A 27,848-nucleotide genomic window follows, 5' to 3' on the forward strand; every position below is an offset into this window, starting at 1 on the left:
CTAACCTGATAACCATCCATAAAGATGCACTTCATGATCCACTCAATTGCCGGTTCCATTAAGCTTATTAGCATTTTCTTATTCTTGTAATAATGGCTGTTAAATGTTTCTTTGTCCACAATAATACGCTGCAGTAGAATTCCAATATTACTAAGGGACATGATCAAATAGCCTGTCGAGAATAATGTTGTGAGCAAGTGATCAAAAGAATATCTGAAAACAATGTGTAGGTTAATGCTATCCATTTAAAAAAATGAAAGGCCACAAGATGATTATACAATTTTCAATCAGAAAACCTAAAAAACTAAATGAACACTTGAATGTAGTGTCCCAAACAATTTTTGCATTAGTACATAAATACACATGTATCGAGATGAGACTTATATTTACAAAAGATTCTAACCATTTAAAAACATCGGGAAGATGAGATGCACATATATCTGTTGTACCATTCATTTACAATGTTATTTGGATATTGAGTACCTAAAAAATGGCTTAATTAGGTAAGTTCAATTAACAAAAAACAATTTGGCAACCAGAACTGGCATGCAAGGATTGCATAACTATCTCAAACCATCCAGTTTGGGGTATACAGCCGTGCCGGCAGTGGATTAGGATGGTTCCAACATTCGAAATGAGAAATCGGTGGAGGGAGAGAGGAAATAGAAAAGAGAGGAAGAGAGAGAGAGAGGGGAGGGAAGGAGAGGGTGAGGGAGAGGGAGAGGGGGCTGCTAGAGGCCACCGAGGCCATTGGAGACCTGCTGAGGCTGCTAGAGGGCTGGAGGAGGAGATTGAAAACAGTATTGCTAACTTCACTGGAAATCACAAAAATAAAAAAAAAGAAATAGGGGCTTCCGCACTTGTTTCCAGCGAGAGGAGGGCGGAGCCCCTCCATCACTCTGACAGCCTCGACGGGCCTCCAGTGGTCTTTGATAACCCTCGCTCTCTCCCTCTACCTCTCTCACGTTCTTCGCCCTCACTGCCATGTTGGTACGAGTTCCACTATCCTTCATTATCTCTCTTTCTCACATCTTCCCTCTCCCTCCCCCTCTCTCACTTTTCCTTCTCCCATTTTCCCTCTCTCCCGCCCTCTAGGCTGTCGGCTCAGGCCCGACACAGAACAGGATGGATGCATACCAACCATGCCGTCTGCCAACCAGATCCGACCGCAATACCAACACCGCAAACCTTGCTGGTATGTTATGTACGAAGAAACAATTTTGCTTTTCTAGTTGTACAAAGTATTCAAGTGAGAAAAGCAACATGTATCAAGAATTTAACAAATTCATTAGTATCATCGGATAGTTTTGTATATAAAACATAAAAAGAGACATTTATATAAAACAAACATTCTCTAATGTTGTAAGAAAAAAAGGCGGAACTGATATTAGGACCTATGTCGACCAGCTGGCGGATCGACACAGAGGAGAAAAGAAGCGAAGAGGAACAGAAAAAGAAAGAGATAGAAAGAGTGGGGGGAAGAAAGAAGTGGGAGGAAAAGCCGTTGGAGAGGCCGCCGGAGGGCCTTCAACTGGCCGTTGTGGCCATCGAATGGCACAATCGACGCCTGCGGCACCGTGGGCGTGAAACAGGGGCGATCGCCCCTGTTTCATGAATTTTTTTTTTTAAAAATCCAGATTATGGTGAAGCCGACAATGGGTTTGCCGACTTAACCATTCATTGGCATTTAAAAAAAAATGCGATGAGAGAATAGGGGCGATCATCCCTGTTCCGCGGTCGTGGCTCCACCCACTTCATTCGCCGCCCAATGGCCATGGTGGCCTCCCGACGCCCTTCGACAGCCTCTCCGTCAGCTGCACCATGCTCCGATATCATCGTTTCCCTTCTCTCTCCTTCCCTCTTGTTTAAACGTCCTATCGGATGACACCGAGCCATGAAGGCCTCCACAGCCCTCCGACGATCTCCGATGATGTTGTCCCATCTTCCCATCCTCTTCTCTCTCTCTCCCTTCCTCTCTTTCCCTCTTCATCGTCTGATGTTTCGACTTACCTGTCTGAACTATCCCAATTTGCCATCGGTATGGCTTAGAACACCATGAACCATCCGGTTCGAGACGGTTTGGCGAACCTTGGTTGTGAGAATCAAAAGCACCCAGTGCATTTGTTACAGATTCATCTGTAAGATGGTTGAAACCCTTTCACACTAAGAAATCTATGCAATATGAAAACTCTAGAAATTTGCTAGAGCTAATTGAAACTTGTAAGTACGAAAATATGGTATCAGGCACAACTTATGGTAATCATGTGCAAAATTATCATAGGCCATCTATTATAAATCTACCTAAGTATTCTAAATCTATTTCTAGTGCTCTACCTGATTAAAAGGACACACCAAATCAAGTAATGTTAGACCATCTAAAATACCTCTTGAACTTCGTGGCTAGATTTGATTTATGCTATATTTAAGGTATATTTTCCAATAATGTAGTCCAAACTCTGCAGTGAAAATATCCTTGATCAGGATAAAAGGAGGAAGGCATCTGATTATTTCTCCTCAAACAAAATCACTAAACTTTCTAATGTGTTTCGCATGCTCAAGAAACATTAGACCTAATGCAAGTTAAGGAATAACCTAATTATTAAGGAGCATCGATCACCACAAACAATTTTCTTATAGAAGTTTGTAAAATCAAGACAGCTAACAATTAGCAAGGCTGATTGCACCTCTCTGCTACAATTCCCACATTTTTTCCTTTTCTTTGTGCTCCTAAATGTGACAAGATTTCCCAAAAGAGAAATTCAAAAGCCTGAAGCAAACCTCATTTTTCAGTAACAAGTAAATCAGCAAAATCTATCCCAAAATAATATGCGGCATTAAGATGGCATAAGAAGCACACTAAATACCATAGAGAGAGCAAAAGATTTGATAAATAGCCTCCTAGTGAGGTCTTTTAGGAGAATTCATGCCCTGACTCACGATCCTAACAACATATGTCCAGTCCAGATGTAGTCACCTAGACCATTTCGCCAATAACATGTTGACACTATCTGAGATCCTTCATTAACTGACATGATATCAAGTCCCAAAAGAAACTCATGAGGCTTGTCTCAAATTTTCTGTGCACAATTTAGATCAAAGGCAACTTTTCACTGATTTCATCCACTTTCTACAAAGATAGTCTCCAAACATCAAGAAGTGAATCACCAGCCATTGCTTTCCTTGTTGCTCACAATCCACATAGATGTGAATATGAATTGCATTGGTCTCCATTGGGAACCTCTCACAAAGCACTGAGATTAAACAATGCATTTTTCACATCTGGCTGATGCAACTTCCAAATAATTTGCAGCAACAAAGAATGGGATTCCAAATGAATTCAACTTGCTCACAGGCATAAATATCTCTACTCAATCAAATTAAAGAGTTAAGTATAGTCTTTTGCAACTAGCCCCACTTTTATTACCAAACTAGCTTATAACCCCATGCCATGCACAGAATGCAATTTTTTTAAAAAAATATTTTATGTTATTAATTTATTAAAATCTATTTTATATGTATCTACAAAATAATTAAAAATCTAATTTTAAAGTTAAAATGAAAAATTGGTATTAAATAAAGGAATCAGGGAATCAAGAATGCTTCCATTCCCAAGGCCCTCATGATGCAATTAATATCTTAACGCCAATCAATGTAACATTAAATAACAGAATCTTGAGGTTGAAAAGAATCAACAATGGCTAATAGAAAGTGAAAATCAAAAACCTTAGCATTAAATAAAGCAATGACGGAATCAAGAACGTTCTCCTTTCGAAGGCCCTCATGATGCAACTAATATCTTAATGACAACTAATGTACCATTATAATAACGAAATCTTGAGGTGTGAAAGAATCAAGAGCGGCTGAAAAATAACAAAAAATGCTTTTAAAAAAGAAGGAAAGCTTTTACCTAAGGTAATAAGGGAACAAATCGAAGATAACTTTGCTGTCCCTCCCATCCAGGACCTACCTCATTAGCTCCTTCTCGACATTCTCTGCCATCACATCAGCGTAGGAGCTCGCTGGCACCCCCCATTTGCCAGCCGTCTGCCTGAAGGCCAGCCCAAGCCCCACCCCGACGTCGAGCCCTGAACCCAAGGCTGACATGAACATATGCTTTTGGTCCATCTCCTCCCTTCGAAACTCCGATTTCCCTAGACAAAATCGTCATTTCTCCGGAACTCCTCCCCTCTCTCTAACATACAAAGATCTGCCCAAGAACCAATATCCTCTTCGGGTTTCCGATGGATTTCGACTTTCGAGAACTGGCAAAGAAAGCAAAAGTGAGAAATGCCTCACCTAAGCTTTCTGCTGCACCATTGGCATCCGCATCAAAAGCCTCCACCCCCCTCGTCATCCTCGCCCTCTGCCTCCTCCTCTACCTCTACCGCTCCCTCTGCCACGCCACACCTGTGACTGTACCTTCGACTCCCCCACTGCTTCCTCCCTCCCCTACTTCTCCTTCCACGACCTTCGCTCTACCACTGCCTCCTTCACCTCGCTGCCTTCCTTGGTCACCGCAACACCTCCCTCTATGCTCCTACCCTCAATGTCCTCGGCCCTCTGCTGCTCACACCGCCACAAGTCGCACAAAAATCTATATGCTCGAGAAAAACCCCCAACCGAAACCTAAGAAACCCCTCCGATCTCCATGGGTGTGCGGTTTTTCTTCCACGCGAGAGTTGCAATATGGCAGCGTGCAAAAGTTGCAATGTGGCAAACGGAGGCCTCTGCACTAAGAGGCCTCCATTTTGATATATATATATATATATATATATTAGATTCTATTCCTTTTAGGTTTTAACTTTGTGATAGACATTATTTTGTATCCTATGGTTTTCTTAATTTATTAGCTTTTCTATTTGAGCAATGTAACCATTTCTTATGTATCATTTTACCCTAGATTAGCAAATGCCTCTTTAAAGCTTCTAGCACTAGAAATAGGCAAGAATGGCGTTAGGGAGGTATCGAATTTGAGCTGAAAAACTCAGAGGAAGGGTATGCCAGCACAACCGATTGTGGCAAAGTAGAAACCCCACTCTAGCACAGACGACACAAGTGGACTGTAGTTAGAAGAGGAGCAGATATGGATCACTCTCTTCCAAAGCCGAAAACACCATTTTGGCTGGCTACTCCAAGGATACAGCTCTCACATGCTCACTCGCTAACCCTAGGAATCCACCAAAGAGAATAGAAAGAAAACAAGGGAAGAATAATTCCCAATAGAACCTTCACTAATCAATATTGCAAGCAAGATTTGCCATACCGTGCCGAACCGGCCGATACACCCCATCTCGTACCGGACCGATGGGGAACCGGCACGATTCGGTCGGTAAAATCGATACACCGGCGGTACCGACGAATAAAGAATGGAAAGTGAGAAAGAGAGAGAGAGGGGAGGGAAGAGATGGAGGTGGGAGCTGCCAGAGGCCGGCGGTGGCCGACTGCGGCCGTCGGAGGGCTTCCGAACCCCGTATCGCCCGATAGGGCTTTCAAGAGAGCAAAAGAGAGAGAGAGAGCGCTCGGAGGGGGGTGGAGAACCTACTGGACAGACGGTGCCTCCATTGCGAGGCTCCTGGTGGCCGGCGAGCCGACGCCGACGGCTTGAGGGCGGTCGAGCGGGCGGAGCCCCTCCATGGCTCCGCCCCCTTCTTCTTTTTCGAAACAGACGTCGTCTGTTTCGATTTTTTCTTTTTTTTTGTTTTAAACTTATGAAGTCGGCAACTGGGTTGCCGACTTAAGAATTTAAAAAAAAAAAAAAAAAATCGTGAAGCCGGCAAATCGTTTGCCGACTTCACTTAAAACCACGTTTTTAAAAAAAATTGCGAAACAGGGGCATCGCGATGCCCCTGTTTCACGCCTGCGGCACCGCGCGCGTGGACAGTGCCCTCCGACGGCCACGACGGCCAGTCGGAGGCCGTCCGGCGGCCCCGCCGGCTCCTTCCCCTCCCTCTTTTTTTTTTCTTCCTCTTTCTCTCTCTCTATTTCTCTCAATTTCTCACTTTCTTCTTCCGGTTCGGGTCGTCGGTTCGGTACGGTATGAAACCATACCGAACCGTACCGTCGGCCGTTTCGGCCGGCCGGCGGTATCAGTTCAGCAAACCTTGATTGCAAGTATCTCTAGTATGATTACAAAAAGAGCACCAATGGGAGTAGATATAAGTAGTACAAGAGGAATTTTTTCTTCAACCTTTCAATGTGGGGATTCCAAGTCCTATTCTAACTCAAAAAACCCTAACTACTAACTTTCCTAATAACATCAAAAGTTCTAAAAAAGAAAATTCACAAAAATCCAAACTAACATCAAACTTTCCTAACGAGACTAAACTGATGTTGGATTCTGTGACCCGTGCAGCTGGGATAGACCCGCAAACCGTGCAATCGAGGCATGCACCCTAGGTGCTCCAGCATCAAAGATATACCTGAACATGTTTTGGTTGTCCCCATGAGTTAGTTTAAAGGGGGGAAAGGGATGAAAAGCATCATTTATTGAAAAAAAAAATCCATGGACAAAAAAATACTTAAAAGGATGTTGGATCTTCCTATGAGAATATGGAAGGCTGTCTTATGTTTTCTTGAATCCTAGGAAGTCTCTTGTTGATTTTAGTGAAGACTCTTGTCCTTTGGATATGTTTGTATTTTTTCTGTTCAAAAATGCATAAAACTATATTGTCATGCTTAACACACACAAAAGTGATAGGACACCTTGACTCCCATTAACTTTGGCTCTATAGGGACTTCTTCGGAACCATATCATCTTTTAAGATCAGCAGCCTCATCCCTGAGGTTTAATTTCCTTCATATAATTAGACTGTAAATTCCAACGAAGTGATTTCCATCCAAACAAACTGCTTATAGAGTGTGAGGTGATAACACTTGGATGTCATTCTAGTCATACAAAAGCAAGCACTAGACAGTTTGGTCATAGACAAAAAATCAGAATTTCTACTAGGCTCATGGCACAATGATTAAATACCAGAGAAGCATGATGGTTTCTTTATGTGCATTGATCAAGGTATGGCAATATAAATGCATATTTCAATGTATTATGCATTTGGGAAACAAAAATGTGGTGGCTTAATATTTCATTGCATTCAACTGCCACATAGTATTTATCAATATGCTTCTTCTCTTACCTACGTCTATTGGATGCAGTGTTCTTGCACAGTGGGCCATATAAAGATGACAATAGGCAGATGCAAGTGGATCTGCCAGCCCTCTCATCATCATAGCCAAGCGCTGAAGATTTAACAAAAAATTGTCTTCCAGGAAGCGCCAGCAGCGTAAAATGGCAAGTTCCAAGTATCTGGGACAACATTTAAATTATAAGCATAACATAAGTTCCCTTTGATGACACAAAACATACAAATATGATACAGCACTTACATATGACAAAGTTTGCATAAATTTAGACCCAGAAGCTAGAGAGAAATCCTAATGGCATCAGATTACACCTTATTAGTATCAAGGTTAAATCTTAAAGAACCAGGTATAATGGTCCCAATTACAAACCTAACATCCCATGGACTTGAAAATATAAAGCAGAAAGTTAACAGGAGGGCTATATGACCAACACATTTCAGAATTGCACTAAGTGCATGATTGAAATTATAAAATATCTAAGCATGTCAATAATCAAAAACAGATATCTTCAATGTCCAATTGTATCTGGAACACAGTACTGTCCAACATTAGCTCATTTTCTTTGTCTGTGTCTGGGACTCAATTTTTAAATTGTGACAGTTGGATAACAATCTACAAGGTGAACCAATAAAATGCACCATGCCACCATCTAATTGCCACATAATCCAGTGATTAATCAGTGATTCAGAGGGTGAATATAACTTAGATTACAGAAAGAGTAATTAAAATATCTTATTAGTTATTACTGAAATATTGGAATTTGCTGACCATATGACAGAATGATTATACCTGTCATATTTCATATAATCAACACAATGCTTCATCTAGTGAAGTGAGGAAAGAAAGGATAATAACCATACCTCATCGAGGATATAAGACAAGGATGATGACCCAATCATCTTCTTACAAGATTCTGTATCTGTTGTTCCCTTCACAAAGACTTTGTTTACATAGAAAGAAATAGGATCAACAATGACTCTCTGTTGACTTCTCAGTATTTCAAACTGTTTTATCTAAACACTCACTTTCCTTTCATGTTTTTCTCTTTCATATCAAAGCCTAAGTCTGATCAGTAACTTATTTGTATATCTTGTCCTTTCATTATTTGTCCCATTAGATCATCAGATTCTGCACCTTAAACCGGAAATTCTAGCACCAGATGACATAAGGACAAAATCAGAAAACTGATATCTTATTTATCCACAAATTACTGTTATCAGATTTGACCTGATAAAAATTTTGGATCTCTCTCTCTCTCTACCTATCTCTTTCTCTCTCACACACATTTATTACCCCTTTATGAGGCATGCTATGTGCTTCTGTAGAACAGCCACAGCAAATTGGAGTTTTACACTAAAGAATTCTTGTAGAAATCAGACTTCGACTGTTTAATGTGGCAATGACTAACCGTGTGGTTCTCTATTTACATGCATCAATCTGTCACTTTATAGAAATTATTCATATTACTTTCTCCTTCCACCATTCTTTTTCCAGGGAGACAAACTTTCTTCATTCACTCCCTTCTTCCCACCAAACAAGGATAGTCAACTTGCTTGTATATAGCTTATGCCAATAATTTCATGTCATGCAAAGGGCGTATTGACCCTTCTATTAACAACCAAATGAAAATGGACCACCTAACTCACACATTCCGAAAATACTAGGTGATACCGTACAATATTGAATGGTATAGTGTGCTGATAAACAGTCAGCACAGTACAGGAAATGCATCACAAGCACCAGTAGCATGAAATTGTATCACATGATATTGGCTCGCATTGCAGCATCAGTCTAATATATTATGGTACAAACCCATACAAAACCCGAGTTTAGTGCTCAGTTTGCTCGATGCTATTTATTATTTTTTGCTTGCATGCTACTTATAACATCTCATTATTTTTGACTGATTATATGGCTTTCTAGATTTCTACCCAGATTTCCCAAGTGTCTATTATCTTAGTATTTAATCTAAGATAATGCTAGTTAGCATTAGTTTGCTAGACTTCTTTGGACAGTGCAATAGACATGTTTAAGATAAGTCAGCTACTTGCAGGCACAGAGCAAACCATGGTTATATATATATATACACATTTTAGGACTACAGATCCATTTCAAGGGAATAAACTTTGTCAAAATGTCCAACATACATCTCAAAATCCACCAGAAAGCTATTAAAAGAAGCTTACATCTATAAGGGAAAAAAAATCTGATCTCGCTTATCTATGCCACCAATTTTTTTTCGTTTATGTCCCTCTTTAAAGGCCATTTTCCCTGACATTACCAGAGGCAGCCAGAACATGTCAGAGTTCTGCTTCTTCATTTTGCCCTAGGAAATTCAAAAAGATAGTTATTAGCCAACTATATGTTGACATTTTTATCACAAGGAGCTCATGTCACCCTCCTAACGGTATCATATATTCTTGCAACAAATAATTTGAGTTGAAGAATATGTGAAATTGAAACTTCTTGGGCATGACAGAAGATGTTATAGGTAATAAATTATTATCTGACGATGAAAGTATGCAAGCGATTTTCATGAATGAAGGAACATTCATAGAAGCATGGATAGCCGAACCATCCAATTTAGGGCATGCCGAACCATACTTGCAACCGACTGGGACAGTTCCGGTGTTTGAAACAAGACACCAACGAGGACAAGAGAAGGGAGAAGGAAAGAGAAGGAAAAAAGAGAAGGGGGAGAGTGAAGGAGAGGGAAGGCCGGGGAGGCCGGGGAGGCCGCCAAAGCTCCGTCCTCCTCCGAAGAGAAGAGAGAGAGAGAGAGAGTTGGCAAAAAATAAAAAGCAAGGGCGAGTCACCTGTTTCCATCTGGCGGCCACCGCCAGCCTCTCCCTCCCTCCCCTCCTCTCTCTCTCTCTTCCTTTCTCCAATTCTCCCTCTCCCCTGCTCCTTTGGTCATCCTGAGGCCTCTACGGCCCTTCGGCGGCCACCACCAACCTCCCCACCCTCTCCCTCCTTTTGCCCCCACTCTCTCTTTTCCTCTCTCTAGTTCTCCCTCTACTCCGCTCTCTCTACTATGTTGGTTCAGGCTCAACACAGAACTGCACAGGGACATACTGAATTATGCCACTAGCCAACCAGTGCGGGCCCCGATACCCGCATGGCCAACCTTGCATAGAATAACTTCAGTTTTATATGAACCATTGCCCCCCCCCCAAACAAAAGGATAGAGGGCAATGGGGGGTATTCAGAATAGTATGGAGGGCTGCCAGGTGCTGGCAAACCTTCGCTTAAACCATCTAACATTTGTAATGAAATCTCAATCTATTGACAAATTTTAGACATTCATGGTCTCTGGCATGAAATTTTTGATAAATTGCTTGGATGTGAACAAATTACTAATAAAACAAAGGAGTTTTAATGAACCCAAGTGTCCTCCAAGCACATCAAAATTTTCATAAGTTATCTACCGTTCTTCCCACCTAATGCTATATTCACAAAATAAAGCTTATTATATCCTAAATGAATTCAAGGTGATCATACAGTCTGCTTGAATATCAAAATCCCAAAAATACTGTTCAAATAGCTAAGAAATATGATACCAATTTGTTCTCAAATAAAATTTGCTGTTAATGGTGGCCATATTTCTAAGCTTAAACCTCCAATAAAGTCAATGAAATGAAACCAGCATGAAAGTCATCAAGAAGTAAGAAGAATGCTCAGAATGGAACAGCATTTTGAAGAGTTAAAAAGAGTGCCATGCAGAACAAAATGATTTACTACAATAGGTGAAGTAAAAGATATTCACATGCGAGGAAGAAGCTCACGAATTGATCCAACTTTACAGAACCAGTTATAACAAGTCTCTTTTGCTTCAGAACATATATCAGCAGATTGAAATTTCTCTGCACACAACATCAAGAAGAATCAGAGTGAAGCAACACTGGCAATAACAATCATACTGCATTAACTGAACAAAGCAAACTTCAATTATTCTTGAGGGAGTCAAAATCTTGAGCCTTTTGATTGTAACTTCTCCTAAAAGGTAGTAATAGATAGAGTTTCACGTAGACATTCAAAAAAATAGCAATTTACTGGGACTAATACTAAAAGTTCTGGTCCCTTTGATCTTCTACCCAAAGTTATGATAAATGAAACTAATATGGGATAGGAGGGCTTGTAGAACATATGCACCAAAAACAATTTGAGGCCAGCAATCCTCTGGTCAACCATCTAATGGCTGAAGCAGCAGGTCAGTTCCTTACATCAGTAACTCACAAAGATGGTGAGTTACTGATGTGAGCATATGCATCCAAAACTATCAAAAAATATAGCTGTTTAATTGGTTACCCTTTGCTTTGAACTAAAAACACTAATCTTGCAACCAATACTTGAAAGCAATAAATAAATATAAGTGAAGCAGTAAAAAAAGACAGTTGCACGCATTTGATTCTCTTCAGCATTTCAAGCAACCCATTCATATGGAAAAGCATAACATAATCGCTGCAAAGCTGCAGATTACTGACTTAATTACCTGCTCACAAAATTTCCATCCTTTCCATATATGCTATCTACACCAGCCATTTACAAAAGGACCTCAATTCATCTTGGTGAGGGATTTCCAACAAGCAATTGAACTACTAAAAATTTTTCACAAGCAATTTCTTCACAGTTATGGTCCCATCCACGAAGTATGACAATAAATGAAATCTAAAATAGGACAATTGTATCAGGAATAGAGTGAAAAATGTGGTGAAGGGCCTCTAGAGTGATATGATTGTCAAATATCATTGACTGATAAGGGAATTTTATTAAACTATTAAACAATGAATAGATAACAACATCAATATGCATGTGAATATCAATTAGTAAAGGAGAGCATAGATGCATGAGATAAGAATAACAATGTCAATACCTATGACATGCATGATAAAACTAGGAAGAATAGGGCTGCAATACATGGAGGAAGCTGTTTAACATCTGCAATAGGCTATGGATTATCCCTGGATTGCATCCATACTGTCCAGAGATGTTTTGTTTTAAGGGCTAGACCTCAGACAGAAAATTAGTGTAGAATAAAATTCACCCCAAATAGATGAGATGAAGCTCTTTATCTTCTGACATTAAAAGCAGGTTTCACCTAGCAGAACTAAAGAAGCAAAATGATAGTCGATACAACAGATATTAAAAATACAACTAAATGATGCATGCCTTGAACTGAAGGGATGCAGCGAAATTCATCATGTCAAAGTGTGAGAATGATGCAGACTTAGAATTTAGTAAAATTTCTAGCACAATAAAGTATAAACTTTTAAGCAAAAACTGCCAGAACATTAGTGTCAAAACCATGTCATATTTGCTCGCTTTCAAAAAATATTACATTGAATGCCAATATCTGTTGAGTTAGTTTGTTATATATATATGTGTGTGTGTCTGTGTGTGTGTGTGTGTGTGTGTATATATATATATATATATAGAGAGAGAGAGAGAGAGGCAATACAACAGTCCAATCAATGTCAAAATTTTGAATTGGAATAGAAAACTTATCAACAACTGAGCCAGTCACCAACTAAATCATGCATGAATACATGCATCTTAACTTGAGCCAAAATGCATTGATAAAACATTGTACGTAGAATACTTGCACAACCTATATATATATTTTTATCCACATTACTTACAAAGACATGATTTGGTGTCCATATCAAGCAGAAGCATAACCAGAAATTATTAAAAAAAAAAAAATCAAACAAAGATAATAAGAATGATTCTACAACAGATTAATTAATAGAAAGAGATGCAATAGACCTGGCAAAGAATATATCAATGTCCCATCATCAGCATATTCAGCCTTCCTCTTAATGCGCTCCCACACCAAATCACCAAGCATATCCATTATGTCTATAACTAAAACAAATAATGTAGGATAAAACTGAAAAACAGATGTGTCTAATAAAAGCCTTGCAACCTGTAAGATACACATAAATATTAGTGACGTATAGAAAGCCAAAAAGGTAAAATCCCCAAAACCTATATCTATACCAGGTCAGATATTCATATACTAAAAAAATCTACTTCAAGAATCATAAACCTAAGAAAGTAGGTCATTGATAAATTCATGCAGTTTCCGATTATTTTCTAAAGCCATGTTCCTAACTCTAGCAGTTTTAAACAAGGTAAGATAAACATATACAGAGTTTTAGCATATTGGCTAGGGCTGGGGCATGTTGAGTTGCAGCATCAACAAAAACTATCAAGTTCAGTGTATCAGCTGTTAGACATGAGATGAAATTCAGAATTCAAACAAACAATATATACACCAACTGGGAAAAAGGAAAAAATGTTCAAGAATGAAACAGTACAATTTATCATGACTCGATGACACGAGAAAAACTTCAATAAGTTGCAGCCTAGAAAATGTGCAGGGATCAGGAAATTAGAATAACAGCACATCTGCTAAAATTGTTAATATTCAAGAACAAAACAATGAAAGATTATAAGTTATCATGACTCAGTGACAGAAGAAAAACTTCAGTAACTTGCAGCCTAGAAAATGTGTAGTGATTGGGCCATTAGATTAAATAGCACATCTGTTAAATTGTTAATATGCACAGAAAATAACTGAGAACTTCTAAATATCAGAGTAAGGTGCCCAGAAAAAAAATACTATATATATTCAATTTGTTCATTTACTCCTGAGTCCTGACTACTGAATTTGTTGCCCTTTGGTTCTAGCACTTCTCTCCTCTCTTCCAGTTTGGAAAAGGGCAAGGAAATCCAAATTATAATAGTACATAAGATGCGGCAAGTTGGTTTGTACTTAATAGAAGACAAAGCACCCCCACCACAAAAAAAAAAAAAAAAGAAAAGAAAAAAGAAAACAGATGTTTGAAGGATGCTTTCCAGAGAACAAAAGCTCTTAGTAAACCTTGGCAAGCAAGATCACCATAAATCACTAACAACAACCACACCACCCCCCCCCCCCAACAAAAAAAAAAAAACCTTGGGGAAGTAAGCCAGAGGCCGAAAAAATGGAATTCTTCTACTACGGTACTAAGGGAGTTGAGGTAGCTCATCTTTTAGATTCAGAGATAAAAGAGAATGAGGTCAAAAGCAAGAAATATTTACAAGCGCCAGAGCTTATCCCATGCCTATAGAAACCCGCATCCTCAATGGAGATTGTTAACAAAGCAAAAAGCATTTAATTTTTATAGTTGGGCGTGGAAAAGTTTGTCATAGAGTGTGCAATTCAGGAGCCTTATTGTTCAACAAAAGGTAGTTCTTAATAATTAAGATATGCTCCAAGAATGATGTATAAGACATCCTTCAGATCAGTCCTATTTTGGTCAGATTGTGATACAAAAAGTTAATATAATATAAATAAATAATGTATATCATTGTTGTTCTTGTTAGAGAATTTTGTATGAGGATGGTTGCCTTGCCAAAGGGAGAAAACATACACTTGCTCATTGTGGCAGTTAGATCAAAGATTTTGAAACCATCTAACAAATCAATGTGGTTGGAACAAGCCAATCACAAGATTGTGGAACGATGTTGAAAGTGTGTTTCAAAAACAGAGGGAGCTTAGTCGCCAGAATAAATGGCAGATAGAGAAGCAGCAATTTAAAGTGCTATCAAAAAATGAGATTCCAGGTTCCAAATACCCTCAAAATAGAGAATAAGTAAATATTCTTAATTACATGCTGTTTGTTCAAAAAATTATAGGGGAATCCAAGAAATGACAAAACAGCAATTGGTATAATAAAATTAAGATATGGTTAATTTTAATATAAGGGTATAGTAGATGATGATTATCGGAAGTGGAGGTGCAAGTATCAGAAGCAAGTAACATTGGGTGAGTACCACTCCATGCATAAATGATCCTAGCTATCAAGGGACTAGGTAACAGGAATTGGCGTTGGAAAGATTGCCAACACCATTCTTGAGCACCCTTCCAATCACTACTTACAGAAAGCTTAATATTGTGTTGCTATGTTTCAGTATCTCAAGCAAAGTTTAGAAAAGAGAGGCCATGAATCATAAATGAAACTTCATGCATCACATTATAGCCAGGTTCAGGTAGTAGAACCATAATGAGTCCTTTAGGCTTTCACAAACACCTTAATGCATTAAAATGTTCAAACAATTGGTATGGAAAACTTAGTGAAGCTCAAGACTTCAGACAAAACAACAATAGTGATACAACAAATCACCCAAAATTCATTAAATAATATAAATGGAAAGATGCGGCACTTTGTAGCATCAATTTCAAAAGTCGGTATTCTGATATCTGTAAAGAACTAGATTAATAAAGAGATGGTCATCATAGTGGTAAAAATGCCACAATATTCACAATACAATGAATGATAGTATGTACCAGACATATACATAATATCATAGATATACACTGAAACACAACATACCAAAACAAAAGAATTATTTTGAATGCTAGGAGAAACAGATAAAATGTGTCAACAAGACATTATTGTCTAGCCTTAGGTAAATTTCAAACCTTAGAAGCATGTGAGCATATCATTCTTGGCACTTGGCCAACTGCTATAAGATAGCCTAGAAATTACCTAATTACTTTGATAGAAATCCTACTGATCAATCATACATAAGCTTGCTTAATGACAGTCAGAACAGGAAAAGCAGAGTGGAACAAGATAGTTCAGAAATTACCTAAATATTTTCATTAAAAAAACTCTGCTTTAATCATAAATAATATAAGTTTGATCAAGGACAGATAAAACAAACAACAATGAAGGCTATTAAACATTAAAGCTAGATAATGCAGCATAAATTTAACAACAAATTCATAAAGCATGTAACAAATATGCTTACCTTGATGGATAACTTCAGAGCTTTAATGCGATCATCAGCCCTCCATGCTTGGGAAATTTCACCTTTAAGTTCTTGTAATTGTGAAACATATTCCTGCCTCGTGATTACTTTTTTCTCCTCTCTCACAACCATTTCTGGGTCATCCAGCTCCTCCATATGCATATCTGCCAGAGTCTTATATTCTGCAAATTCCCCCATTAAAAATAGAAAGATATATGAGTGGCAGGCCTAACAGACTCAATTGCATTCACCAAATAATATCTCAAGTAGTGATAATTTGCATTGTACTAGCTCTACAGGACAAACAAGATGAAAATGACTGCATACCCTTGCTGTTTCTTGCCAAAATATCTGATGTCTGCAAATGGAAGAGAGATTCAATATTACTGGCAAAGAGCATGAGCAATGAAGTAATAAAATCAATATTCATTCTTGTACCGGTTGAAAACACAGAAGAAAATCAAATTTGTCCTTTATTGAAGGGATAATTGATTGTTACTTATGGCGCTAATAGTTGACGTAGTTTATGTGAAGATGCAGAACAGACTGACATTTAAAAAAATGAAATCATGTTTTATGAGAAACTTTAAACTCTTCAACTTCAGTTACAAAACCGACATGAAGAATTACATGAGATCAGAATGACGCTACTTCTGTATTTACAAATCAAACTATTATTTTTTTGAGAAAGACCGTTTTAGTTTTTTTTTTTTTTAAAAAAAGGCAAAAATGCTTTGAATTTTAAATATTTGCAGATACCATGAAGACAGACAAACTCACAAATGAAACAGAAATCATGTTGCTGCAGGAGAATTTCTGCATCAAAGAACTTTTGAAAAGAGCCCATTCTTTTGTTGACAAATGACCAGCTTCACTAGAAAGGATTCTTCTCAAGTCATCATCAACATGTTTTCCATCTTGAGCACATTCTGCTATATCTGTGGTTTGTACTCTTAAAGGGTCATCAAAATCAACCTTCTCACAAGCAGCAGCAACCTAATATATATCATAATAACACCTCTTGTCAAGCATGACAGATATTTATATCACACTGCTATTTAAAAAGGCCATATACCAATCTTTGTGATTTATGATACAGTTCGATGATTAAGATTTTATGCCTTGGGAACTACAACAAAATATAAAAGTTAAAAAGGGAAAATACCATTCAATCAAAGAAGTATAAGAAACATACTCCTATAATTCTTTAGGCTCATGAAAAAAGATAAGGATGAAATTCAGCAGAGAAACCAAAGAAAAAACCCCAACAAACTTCCCTGAATTCTTTAGGTTCCACTACTTATCTAATCAAAAGCCATCTCCAAGTCAAGCTCTAATAAAAGTTTTGGATGACAACACATTGTGTTTTCCTAACATGCAGTTGGTCCTTCAATTCGACCATTTGCATTGGTAGTATCTGTGACCTTCCACCAAAAACAAAATGAATAAAATAAACAGTATGTATAAATAAACACTCCCCTCGTTTATGTCTTAAGTCTTTATTTTCCCACCATACCCAACAAGGTTTGCTCATGGAACAGGCATACAATATCAAGTTTTATAACACTCATATCTATCAACCATTATTTGACTTGAGGCCTGGCCTGCGTCCATTTGACTTGAGGCCTGGCCTGTGTCCAAGAGTAAATAATGAAATCCTGTCTTTCCTGTATGTCTTGTCTTTTTGGTTAATTTATTTCTGTGAGGATCAAATCAAGCAACACCTGTATCTTTTCATTCTAAATTTTTTTCTTTGAACGTTTCTAGGAAAATCCTTCTCTAGTTTGGCCTCCTTCAAATTTAACTCTTGTCATTGTGCTAAAGATCAGTATCAGTGATGCTAACATCCTCTTGATTTAATATTAAAATGGCGAATCTTGTGTCAAACATCAAAAACTCAACCAGAGATTTTCTTTGATCCTCTATGCAGTAGAATATAGAAATAGAACAAACAAATTATTCTAAAACGAGGAAAGTGTCCATGTTAAGACAAATGATGGGACCCACTTTCTGAAATTCTTCCATCCTCCATTTTTCTTGAAATCTTCCTCTCCACATCTTGATCAGAGATGCAAATGTTTGTCAAGTAGCCTCTGGACCCTTTCTTAACTCATTAATTTGTTATCTAAGACTCATAAAGTGACCAAAAATGTTACCATCATGAAGTAACATCTGGGGCTTCAGATTAAGTTCAATATTTCAATAACTCAGACCACTCAAATCAAGATTACTATCAAATCTTGTTTTATACTCGTAAAATTACTGAAAAAGCTGTGATGTATTATAAGCAGCAAATGGTGATTCATATAAAACTGAAGATTTCAAGAAGTGCACACTATTAAGTTCAAGATTATCACAGAATCTCTGCTGTAGGACCAACAAAATGGCCAAAAGGTTATATGCATTATGTAGCAATTGGGGCTTAAAACCACTAAATTCAAACCTACCACCAAATCTTTCGTTTGAGACTTAGAAAAGTGACCAAACACTTGCCACAAATTATGTCTCACTTGAGGCTTAAGGCTAAATTTAAGATTTCAAGAACAGACCACTAAATCCAAGACTACCATCAAACCTTCGCCTGAGACTCACAAACTTACCACCACGCATTAAGTAGCACTTGGGGTTTAAAGGCTAAATTCAAGATTTCAAGAAAAACCTAATAGTTATGTACTAAAAGCCTCGAAAACTCCAAGAATCGAAATCACAGAAACAAAAGCGTAGTGGATTTCTATTCACGAGCAAAGCAAATTGAGAGGGGCAAGGAGAAGAAAGAACCTGGGACTGGGACGACGGGAAAGGGCGCGGAGCGAGTGGATGATCGAGGGCAGGCGCTCGAGGGAGCGCGGCGGCGATCTCTTCTCCTTCGTAATCGCGAGCTCGGAATTCCATCCGAAGAGACCGCCGGAGAGGCTCTCTCAGACCTTTTCTCGTCCCGCGGCCTCGCCGGTTCTTGACAGCCAGAGCACGCACTGGCCGCCCGCCCCGTACATGTCTTGAGCAACGTGTTCCGCAACGTTCCGATCGTCGATCGGGCGAATCGGTTTTTATCGACGGGTTGACTCAATCAATGTTCATCGGACCCACTTATTATAAACGTTGACGGTGGATTTGATGAAGCCGCGATGAGACCATGGTGCACTTGTTGAACCCGTACGCATACGCGGAACCTAAATTGATATTTGTGTTCTTCTTTCTTTTTTTTTTTTTTTTTTTTGAAAGTTATAAAAAAAAAAAAAAAAGGGAGCAAGAGGCTTCTCGTTTTTTTAATTTTTAATTTTTTAACTTCTCTTTTTTTTTTTTCTTGTAAAAAGAGAGAGAGAGCAAAAAAAATTATATTTATTTATTAGATAATCAAAAAATATATAAGAGTTTACGTGATGAGGTGTATGGGATTATCAAAGATTGCCGGCCAGAAAGCAATGCATAAGCAATAGGCTATTCTACAACTTGCCATAGCTTTCAATTAACTTCTTAGTATCCTGTGATTTTTGTTGGGGTAAACCGATCGATCCTTAATTTTGATCACTACGACTTCGACAATACATCGGTCAAACAGATAGTATCAATTCTTTATCGACTGATCGAACTAATTGCGCCGATCTACTGTCGGCTAATCAACTAAGATCGATTGACCGATTAGTATTTAACTACCACCGATCAACAGCGGACGACTTAGACCGTCGGCATGCATCGGCATGACAAAGCTAATGGCCGACGGTCACTCATAGATTCTGCTGATATAAAGTCAGTTATACCGACATATGATCGGTAATCTGCTCAACATACCATAACCGTCACGAACGGTTATCGACTATGTCGCGGCTATTAAAAGAAAGTAACACCCTATTAATTCTATATTTATGGCCCGATAATTTAGCACCATAAAAAGTGGGACTACGTGCTCGACGGTTATGCCAGAATCACCTATAAAAAGGAAAGGTAAGTGAACAGTATGGGTAAGTCAATTTTGGACCAAAGCTCTGCTACTTCATACAATTAAAGTTACTGTTCATCAACTTTCTCTGACTTAAGCATCGGAAAGTCCCCACCGGATACCAATCCGGTTTGTGTGGACGTCGTCTTGTAGGTGCTCGATACCGGTGACAGACGACGGAGAGTTGGCCGCAACAGATTGGCGCGCCAGGAAGGAGAGAAAGACAACATTACATCATGACGAAAATCAGAGCCCAACGCTCGACTGCAACCGGATTAGCAAGACACTCTTCCCAATGGAAAGAAGTTCCTCTCCCTCCTCCAGTAGTAGAGCCTAGTTTCTCATGTCCCGTGATCACCACGGACATCCAGATTGCTGCATTCGTGCAGCAAATGAATATTCTTACGGAGGCAGTCAAAAGCCTCCTCCTGAAGTTTGGCTTTCCGCTCCGCCACCGACTTAAGTTGTTCGAGTGCAACCACTTTCTCAGTATCGGCGGCTGCTACCTTATTTTTCCACGCACTACGGGCTAGCCTCCAGGTCAGACATGTCGTGGATCAACTACAGACAGAAGATAAGTCGGGTTTAAAAAAGAAGAAGAAGAAGAGTCTATCAAAGAAACTTACTCCGATGATCATCGAATAAAAGGACGAAAACATCTTGACCACCAACCGTTTCCTCTGATGCTCCTGATCAGCCAGAAAAAGAGTAGCCTGGCACAGTCGCTTGGCCAGTATAGAATTAACCAGGGCCGATTCATCGACAGGCACTTGAAGGTCGAAGTAAATCATATGGTCCTTCGATGCAACTTTTTCCACCGATGTCATCGGAGCTTTCTCCCGGTCTATTGTCGGCAGCCCCATGTTTGAAAGCGAGGAAAAGCTTGAGCTTGACTGTGCCCCAACTGAAGAAGCAACTGGCGCAGTTGTAGATTGTTCAGGCTCTCCTGTCTCGACCCGAACCTCCTTAGGTGGTGGGACTACTGATGCTATTTTAGTAGTTCCCCTTGCCGCCCTTTCCTGGAATGATGCAGCAGGGAGCACTGTTGGGGCCGACAGTGCCAGGACTGGCTCGGGAACCGATGCCAACAGAGTGTCGAGTTCCATAGCCGATGTTGAAATGCCGACTAGAGCTGGTGTTTGACGCCTCTTCGACGACTGCAAAAGCCCAGCCTCAGACACTATCCTCTTCTTGGCAGCATGCTGACGAATGTCGGCATTCGACACTCGCACCCTCTGCTGCATGGCTGCAAGTACAACAGAAGTCAGTACAATTCAGCAAGTAAAAGAAAAGTCAGAAATGAGCGACCAACAATACTATACCTAGATGAGGGACCGAACTAAGACTGGCGTCATAAAGGGCCTGTTTGGTTACAAGCTTTTTCTGTTTCGGGACCGCCATCTTTCAGCCGGTGAAAGTCCTCCTGGTCGTCGACTTCTACTCGACTATTGTCGTTGAGACCGGTTCGTGGATCACCCCAACGAGAAGGAAAAATCCAAGGAAAGGAAGAAGAAGCAAAGAAGAACTGGTTCTTCCATCCATGAATGGATGATGGAAGATCGATAATAAAGGATAGACCTTTTCGGGGGTTGAAGAACCACCACTCTCGAGCCTTCGGATGAGGTCGGAGGATAAAGAAGGCTCAAAAAAGAGAAGGACGAGGCATGGTCGGCAAATATACGACACAGCAAAGTAAAATTAATTATCAGTCGGACTGAGTTTAGTGCCAGCTGAGCCGGACAAAGTCTGTAATAATTCAAAATATTTTGAATAAAATTCGAGATCGAAAATTGAAGACCCATCCGAAGATCTTCGATATAGAAGGCCACCTGGTCTGAAGGAGGATTATTCACCTGACCATCAGCTCCAGGGATAAAAAGTTGAAACTGCTCTGGGATACAGAACTGCTCCTGGAGCCGCTCAACATTCGGTCTCGAAAGTGAAGAGACCTCCGCATCTAGACTCGACTGGGATTCATCAGTCAGATTCTCCGATCGATCATCCCGAGAAGGAGAAGTCCTAGCCATAAGAACGACTCTAAAGAAGATGAGGATTTTAGAGGAAAGAACTCAAAAAGAAAAATGAACTTGACCTGAAAGTTGAGAGCGATAATCTCAAACGTTGGGGCAACAATCTGACAGAGTCCCAGCATCAAAGATAGTGAAAAGTAAAAATTTGACTGAGAGTGACCCTATATATATAGGATCCCTCAACGATCGAGATGAAGGCGATCAAATCGAAAATCTATCAGATGACGACAAATGACAATATCTGGACCGACTATTGATCGGATGGTTTGACGTACCTACCCCAGATCAAGCCACGTCACCTCTATCTACATGAACAACTCTGACCCAATAATATTCGAACACGTGACACAAATCTACTTGTCAAAATCATATCGTCTGACATCGAATCGACTTTTTGAAATGACGTCTAACACTAACAACTGATACCAGATCGATCGGTCAGTATAACAGACGATCATACCTACCAATACGATAAAGTAGCCGATCACCCATATCTCGAAGAAAATGGCATCAAAATCGAGACTTGATGTGACAGAACTCTCTTCGTCCAATATGATAAATCACATGGCAATTCACACGTCGACTCACCTTGGACTTGAGAGTGGGGGACAACTGTTGGGGTAAATCGATCGACCCTCAACTTTGGTTACTACGACTCTGATAATTCATCGGCCGAACAGATAGTATCAATTCTTCATCGACTGATCGAGCAAATTGCGCCAACCTACTGTCGGCTAATCAACTAAGATCGATTAACCGACTAGTATTTGACTACCACCGATCAACAGCGGACGGCTTAGACCGTCGGCATGCGTTAGCATGACAGAGCTAATAGCCGATGGTCACTCATAGATTCTACCGACATAAAGTCGGTTATACCGATGTATAGTCGGTAATCTACTCAACATACCATAACCGTCACAAACGGTTATCGACTATGTCGCAGCTATTAAGGAGAAGTAACGCCTCACTAATTCTATATTTATGGTCCAACAATTTAACGTCATAAAAAGCGGGACTACATGCTCGACAGTTACACCAGAATCATTTATAAAAAGAGGAGGTAAGTGAACAGTATGGATAAGCCAACTTTAAGTCAAAGTTCTGTTACTTCATACAATCAAAGTTACTGCTCACCAACTTCCTTTGATTTAAGCATCGGAGTCTTTGTCGAATACCAATTCGATCTGTGTGGATGCTGTCTTGCAGGTGCTCGATACTGATGACAAGCGATAGGAGTTGGCCGCAACAGTTTCCGATAATGATTTATATGTCATGCTTTTCTAAGGGTTGAGTAAAATGAAAGATTTCTTCTTGATGATGATTTTTACATTTCTTTCCGTCCAAATCTTCTAACATGCAATCAACTATAGTTAATCTTCTGCTCTGTGATGGTTGAAATTTTTTACACCTCCAATTGGTCCAAAGATCATGCATATTGAAGACCACCTCTCAAGTTCAATTTGATTTTCATAGGGTTTCATAAGTTACGAGCAAAAGCGCATTTAATGAATAAGTAGGAGATAGATTTCATCCTTGATCCATAGAGAGTATAATATGAACTTGCTAGTTTTTTTTTATCAAAATTTTCTCAATATAGAATTTATTTCTCAAAGCAAAACAGTGAAATATCTTAATTTTTTCTTAAATAATGATTATTCAAATTATTTTATGGTAATTATTGATGAACCTATAGTATGAGTCAAATGAAAAAAAATTCTTTTTTGAGTAACCTTGTAAGTTGGTACGTTAGCAATCCTTGTAAGCCTAATATGTCAATATGGATAAAGATGGCTTGGAGCGTGTCCAATATTGTGGCTTGCTGTCTAGTCAAAAGGCTAACTTTGATTTTCTAAATGTAATATCCTAATGATTATTGAGAACTAGCTATACAATTTGACTTTAAAGCACTGGAGCAGAGATGATCGGTATTTGTGTTCTTAACCTTCGATCCATTGTCTTCATTGGCGATTGGGGCTGTCTTGGGATATGCAATTTCTGCTCTGTCAAGGCTTATTGCGTGATATCATTGCTATCGGATGTTGGTGTGGTTAAAGTGGAATAAATCCTAAATTGCACCAATCCTCACATGCCTCGTGGATAAAGAATTTGGAATGCACGCACCATAACATGACATGTTGCGGCCAATCCCCTCATCGTCTGGTCGTCGGGAATGTGCACCTATAAAAGGAAGTCCACACCGACCGGAGACGGCTCTGGCGCGGAGACCCTCCGACGATTAAGTCAGAGAGAAGACTAGGCAACAGTGAAATGAAGATAGGGAGCTCAACGAGAGAGGGAGAGAAAGAGAGAGGGAGCAAGCCCAAAAGTTTCGAAGGGACCTCTAGCACGGTTGCCCTCCCCGATATATATAGTGGAGCATGGTATGGCGCCGTCATTAATGGCGCGGACAATTGAAGAATTGTCAACTCACTGAAGACTGTCAGAGTTGCCGTAAGAGTGTCAAATCGCCGTGGGACTGTCAAATCGCTAGGGTTGACCCATGCCTTAGGTGGGATAATGTCCCTAGGCGGCAGTGCCGCATGCCGTTGTCAGGACTGACAGTTTCTGGCAGTCGTACGGCGTCTGGAAGAGCCGACCGACCATAGGTCGGCAGCCAGTTGAGGGGCGTCGGATGGAAATTTGGGGCCCCTCCGACAGTCAGTCGGGCACGTCGCAGGAGTCGGGCATCGGACTCCATAGTGCAGCCGGTCGGGAGAGAAGAAAAGGCCTGTCCGACCGACGTATCATCGGTCGGTCGGCAGCCGTTGATTGGTCGGTCACGGCGGCCGTCGGTCGGTCGGCAAAGTCGGGCGTCGGTAGGGGTCGTCCGTCGGAGTCATCCGTCGGTCGTCGGTCGGGGTCGTCCGTCGGAGTCGTCCGTCGGTCAGTCCGTCGGAGTCGTCCGTCGGTCGTCCGTCGGTCGTCGGTCGGGGTCGTCCGTCGGAGTCGTCCGTCGGTCGTCCGTCGGTCGTCGGTCGGGGTCGTCCGTCGGAGTCGTCCGTCGGTCGTCGGTCGGGGTCGTCCGTCGGTCGGTCCGTCGGGATCGGTCCGTCGGAGTCGTCCGTCGATTGTCCGTCGGTCGTCGGTCGGGGTCGTCCGTCGGGGTCGTCGGTCGGTATATCCCAACAGTTGCCCCCTCCACTCTTGAGTCCGATGTCATGTTGGCTCGCGTGAACACGTGGGCGACGGCTTCGGACGAAAGGAGTGGTTTTCCGTCTTGTCTTGCCCCGACTCTGGCGATCACATCAACGAACGATCCAATATCGGTCGTCCCGACTGTAGGTTGAGCATGCACGTCGGGTCGGAGGTCGGCCAACCTCCGAACGTTGCTCGTCGACACGGTCATTCCGCAGAATCTGATAGTCGAGTAGCATCCGACGTATTCGGATAGGATAACGATGGCAAGTCGAATATCCATTGTCCGACCCTTGGTCGGACGTATGCGTCGGAATGTATGATAAACGGTGGCAAGTCGAATATCCTTCGATCGGTCGTGACCAGATCGGTATGTCGCGAATGCGACTGCGGTCGTCTTGGCATTTTGCCCTTCTTAGTCGAAGCTAAGTCGGCAAGTTAGCCAGCCGCATTAGTCGAAGCCCTTTGCCTTCAGAGGTGGGGGCCATCGTAGATATTCCGCCCCTTCGATTTTCGTCATAGAATCTGATGTGTCCTCGACGATCGAGACGTAGATTGAGCCATTGGGTTGGCGATTCATCGATCAGACCGACGACGGAGTCGTAGATTCGACGATCGAGCCATGTTGGTTGGCGATCGGTGATCGAGCCGTAGATTCGGCGATCGACGATCGAGCCATTGGTTCGGCGATCGGGCCGCGTTGGTCGAGGCCTTTGCCTTTAGAGGCCGAGGCCGTTGGTTCGGTGATCGACGATCGAGCCGTAGGTTTGGCGATCAGTGATCGAGCCGTTGATTCGGTGACCGACGATCAAGCCGTTGGTTCGGCGATCGGGCCGCGTTGGTCGAGGCCTTTGCCTTCAGAGGCGGAGGCCGTTGGTTCGGCGATCGACGATCGAGCCGTAGGTTCGGCGATCGGTGATCGAGCCACTGATTCGACGATCGACGATCGAGCTGTTGGTTCGGCGATCGGGCCGCATTGGTCGAGGCCTTTGCCTTCAGAGGCCGAGGCCGTTGGTTCGGCGATCGACGATCGAGCCGTAGGTTCGGCGATCGGTGATCGAGCCATTGATTCGGCGACCGACGATCGAGCCGTTGGTTCGGTGATCGGGCCGTGTTGGTCGAGGCCTTTGCCTTCAGAGGTCGAGGCCGTTGGTTCGGCGATCGACGATCGAGCCGTAGGTTCGATGATCGATGATCGAGCCGTTGATTCGGTGACCGACGATCGAGTCGTTGGTTCGGCGATCGGGCCGCGTTGGTCGAGGCCTTTTGCCTTCAGAGGCCAAGGCCGTCGTAGATTCTCCGCTCCTTCGATCTCTATCAGGATCTGCGCACGAGGAGCGGGAAGAGGGGTGTAGGAGTCATACCTGCGATGCGTCGGTGTCGGACTCCATCATCGGGGCAAGATCCGTCTATCGGTGGAGGGCCTGCTGGGTTCAGCATGAGCCCGACCTTTCTTTCATTTTTCCTTTTGGCCCGTGCCTTAAGTCAGGCATCGGTCGGAAGCTCCTTCGTCCGCGCGCATATACTTGTACGCGCGCTCGAGCAGTTCGGCGTATGTTCGGGGGAGGATTTTGTCCAGGGAGTAGGTGAACCGGGATGCCCTTAGCCCCCATTTCATGGCCGAGATGGCCATATCTCCGTTGAGGTCCCGGACCTCAAGCGTGGCCGCGTTGAAATGCGTCATGAAGTGTTGTAGAGTCTCATTTTCTCTCTGCTTGAGGGAGAAAAGACTGTCCGAGGTTCGTGGCGGCTTCCGACTGGTGCTGAAATGGACCACGAAGGAATGCTCGAGCTGCCCGAAGGAGTGGATACTTTCCAATCGAAGATCAGAGTACCAGGCCCTGGCAGCTTTGCGGAGCGTGGCGGGGAAGCCGATGCAAAGGAGGGCGTCGGTTGCCCCTTGAATCGTCCTGAGAGCTTTATAGCTCTCCAAGTGGTCGATTGGGTCGGTGGAGCCGTCGTAAGGCTCCACATGCGGCATCTTGAATCGACTGGGGATCGGTTCATCGAGAATGAGTCGGGAGAGAGGTTGGGCGGTCTGAAAGTCGACGTCGTTTGAAGACTTCTGCCCGTCCACCTGCAGCTGAGCAAGCCGACGGTCGATTTCCTCGAACCTGCGTTCGTAGTCGTCGGTCCGTCGGTGCTGGGAGACCCAGGAGTGGAGTCTTTAGAAGAGTTCGAGAGGGAGGCGGACGGCGTTCGCAGTCGCTTCTCCTTCCTTGCTCGTTCTAGCTGGGAGGGAGAATGCCGTCGGGACCGACGGGTGTCGCACCGCGGCCGCCCCTCCTCCTCTCGGTAGGAGCGCTGTGGTTGGTGCTCCTGTGGAGGCGACGGAGATCGATGCGGGCGTCGGTGGCTACTCCTGAAGGGCATCGGACGTGCCATCGGTTGCCCGGCCGACGAGTGCGGCAACTGGGTTGGTTACCGTTGAAGGCTCTTGACCGCGTCCGTCAGCACGGTCATCTGCAGCACAATCGCCGCGATCTGCGCCTCCGTAGTCATCGCGGGGTGCGGAGAACTAGGTTCCGCCATGGAGGGTGGAGGGGAGGCCTCTTCCCGACGGGAAGAGCGCCTCGCCGACCCGGTGATCCTCGATCGCTGAGCTCTGGTTCTTGCCATCTCGAAAGAATGTTTCGAGTTTCGTGGGGATTACAATCCCTGGTGCTGTCGAAGGTCCCCCTACCTGGCGCGCCAATCTGTTGCGGCCAATCCCCTCATCGCCTGGTCGCCGGGAACGTACGCCTGCAAAAGAAAGTCCACATCGATCGGAGGCGGCTCCGGCGGGGACCCTCCGACGGTCA

General features: G+C 42.0%; 1 protein-coding gene across 1 annotated transcript in view; it reads right to left on the bottom strand.

Annotated features, from left to right (window-relative positions):
• The window catches only part of LOC105048545 (uncharacterized), a 40,760-nt gene extending 21,788 nt beyond the window's left edge, over positions 1-18,972 (bottom strand). Inside the window, exons 1-8 of the mRNA XM_010927879.4 lie at positions 18,721-18,972; positions 16,723-16,938; positions 16,270-16,300; positions 15,943-16,124; positions 12,907-13,066; positions 10,907-11,003; positions 7,134-7,303; positions 6-172 (exon numbers count right to left, since the gene is read on the bottom strand). Of these exons, the coding sequence (XP_010926181.1) occupies positions 6-172; positions 7,134-7,303; positions 10,907-11,003; positions 12,907-13,066; positions 15,943-16,124; positions 16,270-16,300; positions 16,723-16,938; positions 18,721-18,834 (1,137 nt within the window). The 5' untranslated portion in view covers positions 18,835-18,972. The remainder of the gene's footprint in view (positions 1-5; positions 173-7,133; positions 7,304-10,906; positions 11,004-12,906; positions 13,067-15,942; positions 16,125-16,269; positions 16,301-16,722; positions 16,939-18,720) is intronic.
• Between the last annotated feature and the right edge of the window lie 8,876 nt (positions 18,973-27,848).

This window comes from Elaeis guineensis, chromosome 7 (assembly GCF_000442705.2).
Source record: "Elaeis guineensis isolate ETL-2024a chromosome 7, EG11, whole genome shotgun sequence".
NCBI classification, from domain to species: domain Eukaryota; kingdom Viridiplantae; phylum Streptophyta; class Magnoliopsida; order Arecales; family Arecaceae; genus Elaeis; species Elaeis guineensis.